Source organism: Anguilla rostrata, chromosome 1 (genome assembly GCF_018555375.3).
Source record: "Anguilla rostrata isolate EN2019 chromosome 1, ASM1855537v3, whole genome shotgun sequence".
NCBI lineage: Eukaryota > Metazoa > Chordata > Actinopteri > Anguilliformes > Anguillidae > Anguilla > Anguilla rostrata.
The window spans coordinates 4,906,729-4,918,329 of record NC_057933.1 but is presented as its reverse complement, the minus strand read 5'-3'; the positions used below and the strand labels follow the sequence as shown (position 1 = coordinate 4,918,329).

Below are 11,601 nucleotides of genomic sequence, written 5' to 3'. Positions count from 1 at the left end.
TCATCATATGAAGGTTGTCTCTTCATTTCCTGATACTTCAAAGCACACACACACACACACACACACACACAAACACACAAAAACACACACAAAAGCAAACAAACAAACAAAAAGAAAATTAGCACATAAATATACAGCAGAAAATGTCTTCCCAAAAATGCTGGGAGACTTCGTCTGGATAAGGAGCATGTGCATTGCGGATTTTCACACAATAGTATTGTCCAGAGGTGGAAAGTCCAGGGGTCAGAAAGAGAAAGTCCTGCCCTGTCCTACCTACAAGCTCAGCCAGCTGATTTCACCAATCAGTTCTGCTTCCTGGTTGAAGAATTGTGCTAATTTGCAAATCCATGTGATTGGAACAAAATAATCGGGGAGAACTTTTACTACCTGGACCTGGGTTTTCCACCTCTGGTTTTGTTGTTTTGCAGACGATGTGCCCACTGGGCACGTTTTGAAGTGTGCACATATACACATTCATGTTGACATTTCTATTAATATCATTTAACAGACTCTCTTGTCCTGAGTGACTTTAAAAATTATAGGACAAGACAGCTTCATACCCATGTTTTCAGCAAGCAAAAACTCCAATGACTCCTGTCCACATAAGTTCCACAGACATTGTCTAATTTGACAGCTTTCATGAAATACGTTCCACGTGTCATGACTGCATGAATGGAAAATATCCGTACCACTTTGCCTTTCCTTGATTTTAAAAATCAATGTCTGGCTAACCTTTACATCCATTCATCCACCCATTATCTGTACCCGCTTATCCTGAGCAGAGCGTATCCCAGCGTGCATTGGGCGAGAGGCAGGAATACATCCTGGACAGGCCACCAATTTATCGCAGGGCCTTTTAAATCCTTTTCACAAAGTCCCGAAATCCTCAAGACACGTTCATTATGCAAGAGATGTGTGAAAGTGTCTTTTGAAGCATGTACTGTACCCTGGGTGTGTCCTCCACCTCGTAGATGCTCTCTGGGAGTGCATGGGCAGGAGGGCATGCTCTCATATTTGAGTACAAACTGTCAATCTTCACTTCCTCCTCTCCAGCACATTTCACTTCCTTTAGGGAAAGGTCTGCGTGTTTGGGGCGCCTGTCACAGAGAGGTGGAGGTGGAGAGGGACAGGAAGAGGGGGAGAAAAGGGGGGAGGGAGAAAGAGAGAGGGGGGGAATGAGAGAGAGGGGGAGAACGAAGAGGGAGAAAGAGAGAGGGGAGGGAGGGAGAGTGGAGAGAGAGGGGGGAAGGAGAGAGGGGGGAGAACGGAGAGGGAGAGAGGGGGGAAGGAGAGAGGGAGAGTGGAGAGAGGGAGGGGGAGGGAGAGAGAGGGAGAGTGGAGAGAGGGAGAGAGAGGGAAGGAAGAAAACGAGAGAGAAAGAGAGAGGGAGGGGTGAGAGAGAAAGTGAGAGAGAAGGAAATAGAGTGAAATAAAAGTTAAGCTAAAAGGAACAGCACTTTGATTTTTTTAAAAAGACATGCAACATTTGCTTGCATTCTGGATAAGCGACTGAATTTGTAGAATTCATTTTTTGTTTAAAAGCACAACAATCCTGGTATCATCTTAATTTTCCCCATGTAAACAAATGACCTTTGTGCAAGAATTAAATTCATTAAGCATTATGACACTATCAGCATTAAAAGCGCCTTGGTGTAATTCTTGAATTAACTCCTGCTCACTACAGACTCCTAGATTAATGCATTGCCATTCCAATACTGGGCATATAGCCTGTTTCTGCAAATAAAATGACCTCAAAAGTCTCCGTTAATATATGCTTAGATTTCAAGTAATCCGTTTAAATGAGCAAGCCATTTATGCGAGTGTAATATGAGTACTCAAGTTACTATTAGCCAATTAAAGTGACACACAGTGCATACAGTGACAGTTAAGAAAATGGGTAAATTTCAAACGTACCTTTTAGTGCGTTTACAATATAAAAATGCTCCCAATAGAAGACATATGAGCACAGCTCCACCGATTGCTCCAAGGACAATTCCCCACTTTCCAAAGTGCTCCACTGTCAGAAATACAGGCAGCATCATCTTTATTATCAGCCATGGCAACAGTAGTCACAGTAACAGGAATCCAAACTCTTTGAGTTTGACACGAGTTTTGATGCTGTGCAGTATAAAGGTTAGGAAAACTGGGCTTGCAGCTGAGAGGTTGCCATTACATTACCATTTATGTTAAATGAAAGACTGAGCTTCAGTCAAAATGTCGAAACTTCCTCAATTCAGTTCAGCAAAAACAAACCATACATATGGGTACTGCACATACAAAAAAAACTGTTATGATTCATACTTCTAGTGTTTCACTAATAATAACATAATGTGGTAGAAGCCCACAGTAGGGGACTTTTGGGGTGTTAAAGTTAAGCTCTGGTCTGTAAACACAGTAAGCTCCAGAATTATATAAATGGTTAAACATACCACTTAGCACTGTAAGGAGCACTAATAAAAAGGTGTAAAACATATGGAATGGTTGCAAATTTGCCAGGAAGAGGAAGCAAGTGCATGTTGTCCCCACGGATGGTGAGGAAGATGGGGAGGGAGGCCATTAATAACCCAAGGATCACTGTTTAAGAATTGCAGAGATTAGTTTGTTTCTTGTATTCAGCAAGTAAAAAAAAAAAAAAACATAAAATGGCATCTCCATACCAACTGACTCTTTGGAACGGTGGCACAAAGACAGCCCTTACTGAGCACAATAAACAAAACCAAGAATCTGGAGCTTGCCAAACCTCTTTGGAATTATGACTGGAAGAGGACGCTATTGTCAGATGAGACCAAAAATGAACGTTTTGGCCACACGCATTTATTTACTTCCTTCAAAATGCAGTCAATCTATACTTCTTTAACTGACAAATAAATTGCAACACTTCCTGTTTAGTACCACAACTGTACTCACAGATAAATTGATGTTTATCAAACCTGTGTTATGAAGTTGTTCCACTGACCTACGTCGCTTTGGATAAAAGCATCTGCCAAATAAATGTAATGTAACATATTGTAATGTTGCAGTGCATTTATAAGATCGTTAAATTGCACATCAGCCATTAACTCACCGTTAATCAATCCAGTTCTACCCAGACTTAAGTAACACATTCGCACATTCGAGCACTCTGTCCCTGTAACTGCAATCATAAAAATACTCAACAGTCTTTGCACTTGTCTCACAATGTGAACTGCTATAATGTGTATATTATCGCGAGCTCAATTCAATGCAAGGTGCAGATGTCACCCGGGCTCATTTCCCTAGCCTTCCACCTCTTTTCCCTAGCCTTCCCTTGATGTTTGTCTTCCCCCTCTCACACCCCCTCCTACCACCACTGCACCACAAGTCCCCCTGCATTTTCTGCATTTTTTTCCCTGCATTGTATGATTCATTGTATGCATTCATGTATTGTAAAGCGTCTTTGAGACCATGAAAAGCGCTATATAAAATAAATGTATTATAATAATAATAATAATTATTATTATTATTATTATTATTAGTGTGGTTGCCTTTGGCAATCACACTATTATTATCGCACATATTATTTATTAGTGTGGTTGCCTTAGGAAATCACACTACTATCATCCCACATATTTAGTGTGGTTGCCTTAGGCAATCATTAGTGTGGTTGCCTTAGGCAATCACACTACTATTATCGCACACTATTATCGCACATATTATTATTATTCTATCCATTTTTTGGACCGCTACTCCTCCCAGAGTACATACACGTGCCATATGTCAAATTGACCGGCTTCTTTGGGAATCGTGTGCTATTACTTTGTGGAAAGTTTCGCTGCACGGTTTTGAGAAATATGACTTTTTATTGCCAATTTTTTCCCATAGAGATGAATGGGGAACGTGACGTCATACATATGCGAACGGTGAAGTTACAGCATTGGTCGGCTTAGCATCTACAGGAAATGTAGAATCCAGATGCGGTGCATATCTCTCTTTTGTCGTAATTACAGAAAACACACATTCGTAAACCTCAAATGCTTTATACCACAATTTAGATAAGACCTTGACGAAGACGTACATGCACGGATTGTGTTGTTCAAACGAGGTTTCCTGGCGACTTAGCCACCAGAAAGGATATAGCTGAATGCGGAAGTGAACGCGATAAGACGGTATTCCAAATGCAAAATTACAAATGAAAACGCTGTCAGCTAGGTATATCAACAAACATATGGCTTAGGCATACCCAGAAGTCCTCAATAATAATAGTATTTCACGAGATATTACGCAAATTATTTGACAACGTTTTGTCAGGTGCAGCGTCTGAATGCTAGTGCTAACAAAGAGCGAGTGCATTTAATGCGATGATGAGAAAACTTTCGGTTGACCTATAAAACGATATTCCAAAACCAAAATTAGATGTGTTATACATGGTTAGAAAGCTTATGCTCTCACCTACCGAATAAATGAATTCTCAATCAAGCCAGACTGTACTATAAAGGGCAACAGTGCCGTCAACAAAACGTGTGCAGCAGCTTCTGGTCTGGTCTTACTCCAGAAAAAGACGTCAGCTTGTAATACCACACATGTTGCTTTGGGTGTTCTCAAACTTTGTAGTACAAACTGGCTTGATCTACACTTCATCGATCCAACAGGTGATAGAATAAGCTTTCTAACTATGTATAATATGTCACATTTTACTTTTGTAATGCCGTTCTATATCCCATCGTATTCGAAAGGTTCGTCTCATTATAGATGCATTGCGCATTCTTTGTAGCAGTGACAGCAACATTTTCTCACCCCAACGCTACAGTACACTTCTCCACTTGTCTGTTGATGTACCCCTTGTTACAGAAGCTAGTACTACTGGCTACCAGCCGATACTTATTAACAGAAGCTGTATTTAAAATGAATAGAATAAGCTTTCTAATTATGTATAATATGTCAAATTTTAATTTTGTAACACCATTTAATATCCCAGCGCACTGGCAACTTTGCTTAATGCAGCTCTAATGAGACCATTCAGTCTGTTGTAGCAGGGAAAGCAACGCTTTCTCACCCCAACGCGTTTGCTAAAGTACACAACTCCACTTGCATGTTGTTGATTCACCCCTTGCTGCTACAGAAGCTAGTAGCACTGGCTACTAGCCGATACTTATTCACAGAAGCTGTATTTAAAATGAAATGCAACTATTTTAACACGTATTTCTCGCCTCATTTTTGTTCTTGGAAATTTGGCTCGGCTAACACGTAATAGCCTACTCTGTCTATGAGTTGGTCTCAGAGATAACAGATTAGACTCTGAATTACAGCCCCGATTAAATGTTTTTAGTTGTGTGGTAAAAATTAGCTGAAATTCACGCAAAACCATACGTCAATCAAATGAATCTCCCTAGCCCCGTCTTGCTTTTTTTTTTTAAATGGTGCGATCACGCAGTGTAGACGTAGGGTTTTTCCAAGACCTTCTGAACATGTCAGCTAGCTTTATGATTCGCCGTCACTCATCACCGCATACCGCGAGTAAAACACTGAGATCTCAAGTTTTGATGAAAGGATAATTTAGCTCTGAATATATGCGTCGCAAATAAACTCGTTGCCGTGATGTTATAGCATGTACACAATACTCTGTCTCTGCTTATACTACTGAAACAGTTCGCTCTGTTAAGCACAAAGTCGACTTTGCGTTGGCGGCAACCACACTTCACAATTTCTGCAGGAATTGTCTAGTTATTATTATTATTATTATTAATGAGCAAACTGAGGGACAGACATCATTAAAGTGCATTTTTTTTGTGCAAGGGTCGCAGTCATGGCAACAATGCCACCATATCGCTAGCCACACTCGCCTGTGATAGGTAGCAGGTAGAAGGCGTCTCCGTGCTCATTGGTGGCATTGCAGTAGAAACGGTGGCCCCCGTCTCCCATTGGTCCAGTGAGGACAGACCTTAGGACCCGCCCACTGAGCGTGGACAACGTGTTGCCGCTCTCATTAGTGGAGGAGCCCACGGAGGACCAGGTGACCTTCGCTGGGGGGTTGGAGTCCACAATGCACTCACATCTCCACTGCCCATTACCCAGGGTGCAACTGGAGTTCCGAAGAATAAGAGGGGCATCTGGAAGAGACACAGACAGACATGCGTGCACATCCTGAAAGGGTAAACAGATGCACGCTAAAAAAAAGGGTTTGAAACATACACATACACATAATAAACATGTACACAGGAGCCCTTCATGGATGTTCAATCCCACAACGCACTGCTGCGGGTCTGTGAGTCAGGGGGTCTCAGATTAAATCATCTGAGATAAGATCATTTTCAAAACTTCATTTGATAAAACTTTTTTTTTTTAATTTTTAATTGAAAGTCATTTTCAAACAATAACTGTAAAACATAAGAGGACCCCCTTTCTGTAACAACAATGTTAAATGCAAGACTGAGCTCCAGTCAAAATGCTGATACTTCCTCAATACAAACCAAACCAGCAAAAACAAACCATACATATGGGAACTGCACATACAAAAACACCTGTTATGATTCACAACATAGGTGTTAAAGTTAAGGTTTCACACAAGTTAAGGTTTCACACCAGGTGGAAGTGCGTTTGGGGGTCCATGGACACTCACAGATTTTGGGGGATCTGGGGAAAGGATAACAAAAATGGGTAATTGGGCCAATAGGGATGCCTGGTCGGCCCGCAGGTAGAGGGTACCTATGTTTGGCTGGCATTCTGGTGGAGCATTGCTGGAATGTTGCTGGGATGTTGTGACTGGCAAAATTAGGGCACACAACTACCAATAAAACATTTTTTTTAAATGTATTTTCTCCATTATTCCACATGAAATTCTTCTTTTGCCTGATAGTGCTTTGGTAAGTGGTATGCTTTATGCTCAGGTTGCGGTAACCATGGCAACTCACAGGTGACACGGAGCACAATCTCTCTGCTGGCTGTCCGTCCCCCAGGATGTGTGACATCACACACCACGCCCCTCCCATGGTCCGCCGAGTTCACTTTCCAGGACATCTCCACGGAGACGCGCCAACGCCCCGCCTCTTCCTTATTGTGGCTCCAACGGAGCGCCCCCCTGTGGTTGCGGAAGGAGACGGAAGGGGGGGAAGGGGGGCAGGTGTGGATGACATCACAGGACAGGCTAACCTCATCCCCCTCTGTTAGATTGTCGCCCATCACCCTTATCTCCGGCTGAGGGGCGTTCTCTGCGGATAAAACAAATCGCGCACATGCACATTTAAAGTGATAGGGATTTGTCTTCACCAAAACAACACACTTGGTAACCAAAAAAAATTATAAAAATGAAATAAAGATTAAGAGGCATCAATTGTAAAGCGCTTTGAATAAAAGCGCTATATAAATGCAGTCCATTTACCATTTACCAATTTAAAAAAAAACAATTTGTAAGTCAAGGTGCGATGAGAGTCGCTGCTTCAGCATGTTTGGGCATTCCAACATGTCGAGAAAAAGGGGGGATAAACAGAAGGTAAAAAGAGTTTAATCACAACTGCTGGATTATTTTTTTTTATGTACCTGTAACCTCTAATGTCACCCTCTCATCATAGAAGTTGCCGTCCAACTGATTTGGCGTAATCCACACATAGATCTTCTCAGCGGTATGTGCTTCTCGTGTCCGGTTGATTTTGAGACTGCAGTTCCCCTCTCCCGCGCTGCCAATTAACTCCGTGCTGTCACGAAACTTATCTATGACGTCCCCCGGTTTGGATTCGCTGTATACCAGCGGGTAGCCAACCCAGGCGTACTGGTACCAAGTGACTTTAATGGTCTTGTTAGCGGTCGGGGGAGTGAAGGAGCAAGGAACGACGATGCAAGACCCGACCGGAGCGGACATCTGGTTAGGAATCGTCACTGACCACCGCGGTCCAGCCGCAGCCACACTCCAAACTGCCAGACCTGTTCAAAATAACAGAGACAGCAGAATTGCAATGCGGTAGGCTAAACACCCAAGGTCATAAATATCCTTTATATATCCATAATATTTTTACGATGGATAATATTGATATATGGTTTTTTTTTTGCTATGTACACAGTATTATCTGGTCATCGCTGTCGAATATTCAGCCAATTAAGCACTTTCCCCATTAAATTTATGAGAGAGTGCTACAAGAACACAAAAACATCTGGTGGTGATTGTTTTTTAAACAAGCACCACCATCAGAGAGAGAGAGAGCAGTCCATTATCATCAGGACACTTCAGTTCACCTCTATGACCTAATTTAAAACACTCTTGCAGGCTTTCGTTGTTACCTTTGATTTTCTTCCATTCCAGTGACAAATTTCTATTTCTAATTAAGTATTTCACTGCAGCCTTCGTAAAATCCACAGTATTTTATCCCAGTGAACGTTTTTGTGTTGAAAAGTCGGTGTTAAATCCGTAAAACGCCCTCTTGGTGTTCAGGTTTAAATCCGACTACATTTGGTTGAAAAGTGAAAGGACGTAGCCAGGAAATTTTCGGGTAAAACTTGAGCTGTATTGGGGTTAACCTAAAAATGGTGTCCAAAAATGGTGAGCTATTGTTAGTGAATCAAAGATTACATACAAGAACCCGGGCTGATCTGCGCAGTTCAGTACAACTAACAGTCACTCACAAGTAATGACAATACATCCAATCGCTCTCCTAACACTCTCCAAGCATTCCCAAGACACACTCTAAAATCCCCTGGGGCCACAGCTTCTTTTATCAATTTTTGCTAACTCCTCCTGTTGTGGAGCTTAAATTTAGTACTTCCCACTTATTTCTTTTGTTAGTCATGTCCTGTTTTTGACACCATTATTTCCCAATTCTTTGACACCAATATTTATGAGCCCCTTCCTTCTTGGCGCTCATCTCCCACATGAATCTCCCTCCCCTTCTATCACAAATCATATATTCTGACGATACATTTGCGTATAAGGCAGAAGCTTCCGTTCGTTCTACGTATATGCTTGCGTACAATGCTTAATTCGCAGGGCAGAAACTGTGTGTGTATTACGTGTTTGCTCTAATTGCACGTTTTTAATATGAAGCACTCACTGCTGCAGGTTGTTAATCTTATGGCTCAGGTTGACCTTTGTCCACTCTCCATCCTCCCTCCTTTGCTAGTCGTATGATACATCATGGAGGTGGTGGCTGGTGCTCTTGAATACATTCCTTTCCCATATACATTGGGCCTGTGCTCTCTGTGTTGTAGTCTGTATTCACGGTCACTTGTCTCCCCACTACTGTCTCTGTGTCTGTGTTCCCTGAGCTGCTTCACTCCCCTGTACTTGTGTGAATTCACTATTCGGGTGGTTCCGGGTTTTCGTGGTTTCCCCCCTTCTTTCCAGTCTCGCTTTACTTTCTTCCTGCTCTAACGCTGAGTTCTGCAATTGCCTGCACCTGTCTCTTGCTCTAACTGCACCTCTCTCTCTCTGCACGTGTTTTACCTGCTAAACCCAGGCCGTCTGTTATCATTGTTGTCTATGTGATTCCAGTCCGCGTTTTGTCAGTCCCCTGTCATTTAATTAGTTATCCTAATGTTCTTCACCTGGATGTTGTTTGTTACTCCGCCCTCACTCACGTAACCCCTCCTTGATTGTTACCTTCCCCAGTGTATAAATGTCAGTCTTTTCCACCCAGTCCCTGTCAGAACGTTGATCATATTCATTGTGCCGATTATTTGTAAGCCTTTGTTTATTGAGATTCTTGCGACACCCCTTTGCCCGACTTCGAGTTTGCCTGCCCCTTTTGGTTTTGTTTGATCTGGTTCGACCTTCGCTTTTCTTTGACTTCTCTTTTGCCTGCCCCTTTGTACCTTCGCTATTTCTGATCTCCTGGTTTTTGACTTTTTGCCTGTCTTTTACTTTTCTTTTGGAAACTCGATTCTGTACCGCACTCTCTCTGATCACCTGGCTTCGAACTTCGCACTGATTAAAGACAACGTTTTTTGGATTTCCCTGGTCTGCGTGTGGGTCCTTACACAGAACATCACACTCTGACTACATGTCTTTCCGAATACATTGGGCTTGTGCTTTTTGAGTACATGTATATTTATTTCCTACTCTATGGCGTCCAAAAATATCTTGTGCACTCACAGCTCTCTTGAAACACCGCGGCCAATGCATTTTCACACATTTGAAGACCGAAACTGCAAAAGATAGGTCGCGGTATTTTAAGCCCCCACCCTCAAGGAAGCTAGCACATGCTTCCTCCTGCCAGTGCAGTGGACTGTCCATCAAGGTTAACATTTTATCTGAACTGCAATAACTATATAAAAGATATCTTACTTTTTAGAATGTACACATGTTGAAAGCCATAGGTAAAGGCTAAAGATAAAAACAATCAAATTCAGAATACCCAATGTTACAAATGCAATTTCCTGTATTTTGAAAATACAAAATACATGTATTTTATCTGGATACATTTTCTGGCTCCAGTATTTTGTATTTTATTTTGATGCATTTAGTTGAGGGGTATTTTGTATTTTGTAACAAGATACAATTTGATGTATCTTTGCCCATCTCTGCCTGCACCCACACTCGCCCTTGATACACCTGCCCCAAGGGTGCCAACTCTTACTCTTAATTATTCAATTAGGAAAGTGCCAGCACTAGTGTATGTACTGTACACTAGTTGTCCAGGAAGCTAAGGTAAGCTAAATGACCTTTGGTATCCACGTATTGTACGTCGCTTTGGATAAAAGAGTCTGCCAAATAAATGTAATGCAATTAGCTGCAACAAAAACCAGCACACACAACCAGCTGCCCTGGGCTAGAGTTGCACTCAATGCTTACGCTAGTACTTACGTCTATACTTAACTGAACAACCCCTCATTATCCCTGCAGTTGAATTACCAAGATCCATAAATGCAAGCAATTCCAATTTGCATATGTTACAGTACCTTGAATGACACTGCAAAGAACAGATGATCTCCTGAAGGAACCCATGAGCTCTGTATCTAACGTAAGAAAAAGACACTGACTTCATGGGTCAAATGTAACAAAACAAACAAAAAAATAGAAACAGACGTGATTATTTACAGGATGAAAATGATTTTAGACTGTCTGGCAGCAGAAGAAAGAGGTACTAATCCCTGGTGTTTTATCAAATGTACAGTTTGAAAAACTGTGTTATTTCGAGATTTAACTTTGAAGACACATCATTTTATGCAGTTGATTGCTACATGACAAACATTCATTTCCTCAGAAAGATACTTTTAATTAGTTGAAAAAAGACACCACATAAGTCACTTCCTCTGTCAAAACAATTGACATACCTTCACATTCAGAAATATTATGAGTAGCCGAGCGATAAATATAATGTTCTGTGTTACGAACCTGTAGGATCTTGAAGTTGTCGTCTTGCTTTTGAGAAGTGCGTGTGGTTTGCACGGGTCACGCACAGTGCTGCGTTCCTCTTTCAGAACGTCAGGACGGATGCAGAGCTGAAGATTATCTTCTGCAGGGCATGACTACTACGACACAAAACCGTGAACTCGGATAGCAATGAATTAATCGCTGTGGCCAGCTCTCGTCTTTACACCACCCTAGGAGAGATTGGGGAAGGGGGGTGATTAGCTCATACCCTCATCCCCAGCCCTAGATAGACCCCCCACCCCACCCCACCCCACCTCCCTCTTCTAGACAATATTGTGAATTTTATT

General features: G+C 41.9%; 1 protein-coding gene across 1 annotated transcript in view; it reads right to left on the bottom strand.

Moving 5' to 3' along the window:
* Positions 1–11,414, bottom strand: part of LOC135235308 (sialic acid-binding Ig-like lectin 14) — an 11,997-nt gene extending 583 nt beyond the window's left edge. The window contains exons 1-8 of the mRNA XM_064300701.1: positions 11,276–11,414; positions 10,840–10,896; positions 7,492–7,872; positions 6,867–7,163; positions 5,799–6,065; positions 1,915–2,017; positions 947–1,097; positions 1–35 (exon numbers count right to left, since the gene is read on the bottom strand). The exon at positions 1–35 is cut by the window's left edge and continues 583 nt beyond it. Coding sequence (XP_064156771.1) covers positions 1–35; positions 947–1,097; positions 1,915–2,017; positions 5,799–6,065; positions 6,867–7,163; positions 7,492–7,872; positions 10,840–10,885 — 1,280 coding nt within the window. The 5' untranslated portion in view covers positions 10,886–10,896; positions 11,276–11,414. The remainder of the gene's footprint in view (positions 36–946; positions 1,098–1,914; positions 2,018–5,798; positions 6,066–6,866; positions 7,164–7,491; positions 7,873–10,839; positions 10,897–11,275) is intronic.
* Between the last annotated feature and the right edge of the window lie 187 nt (positions 11,415–11,601).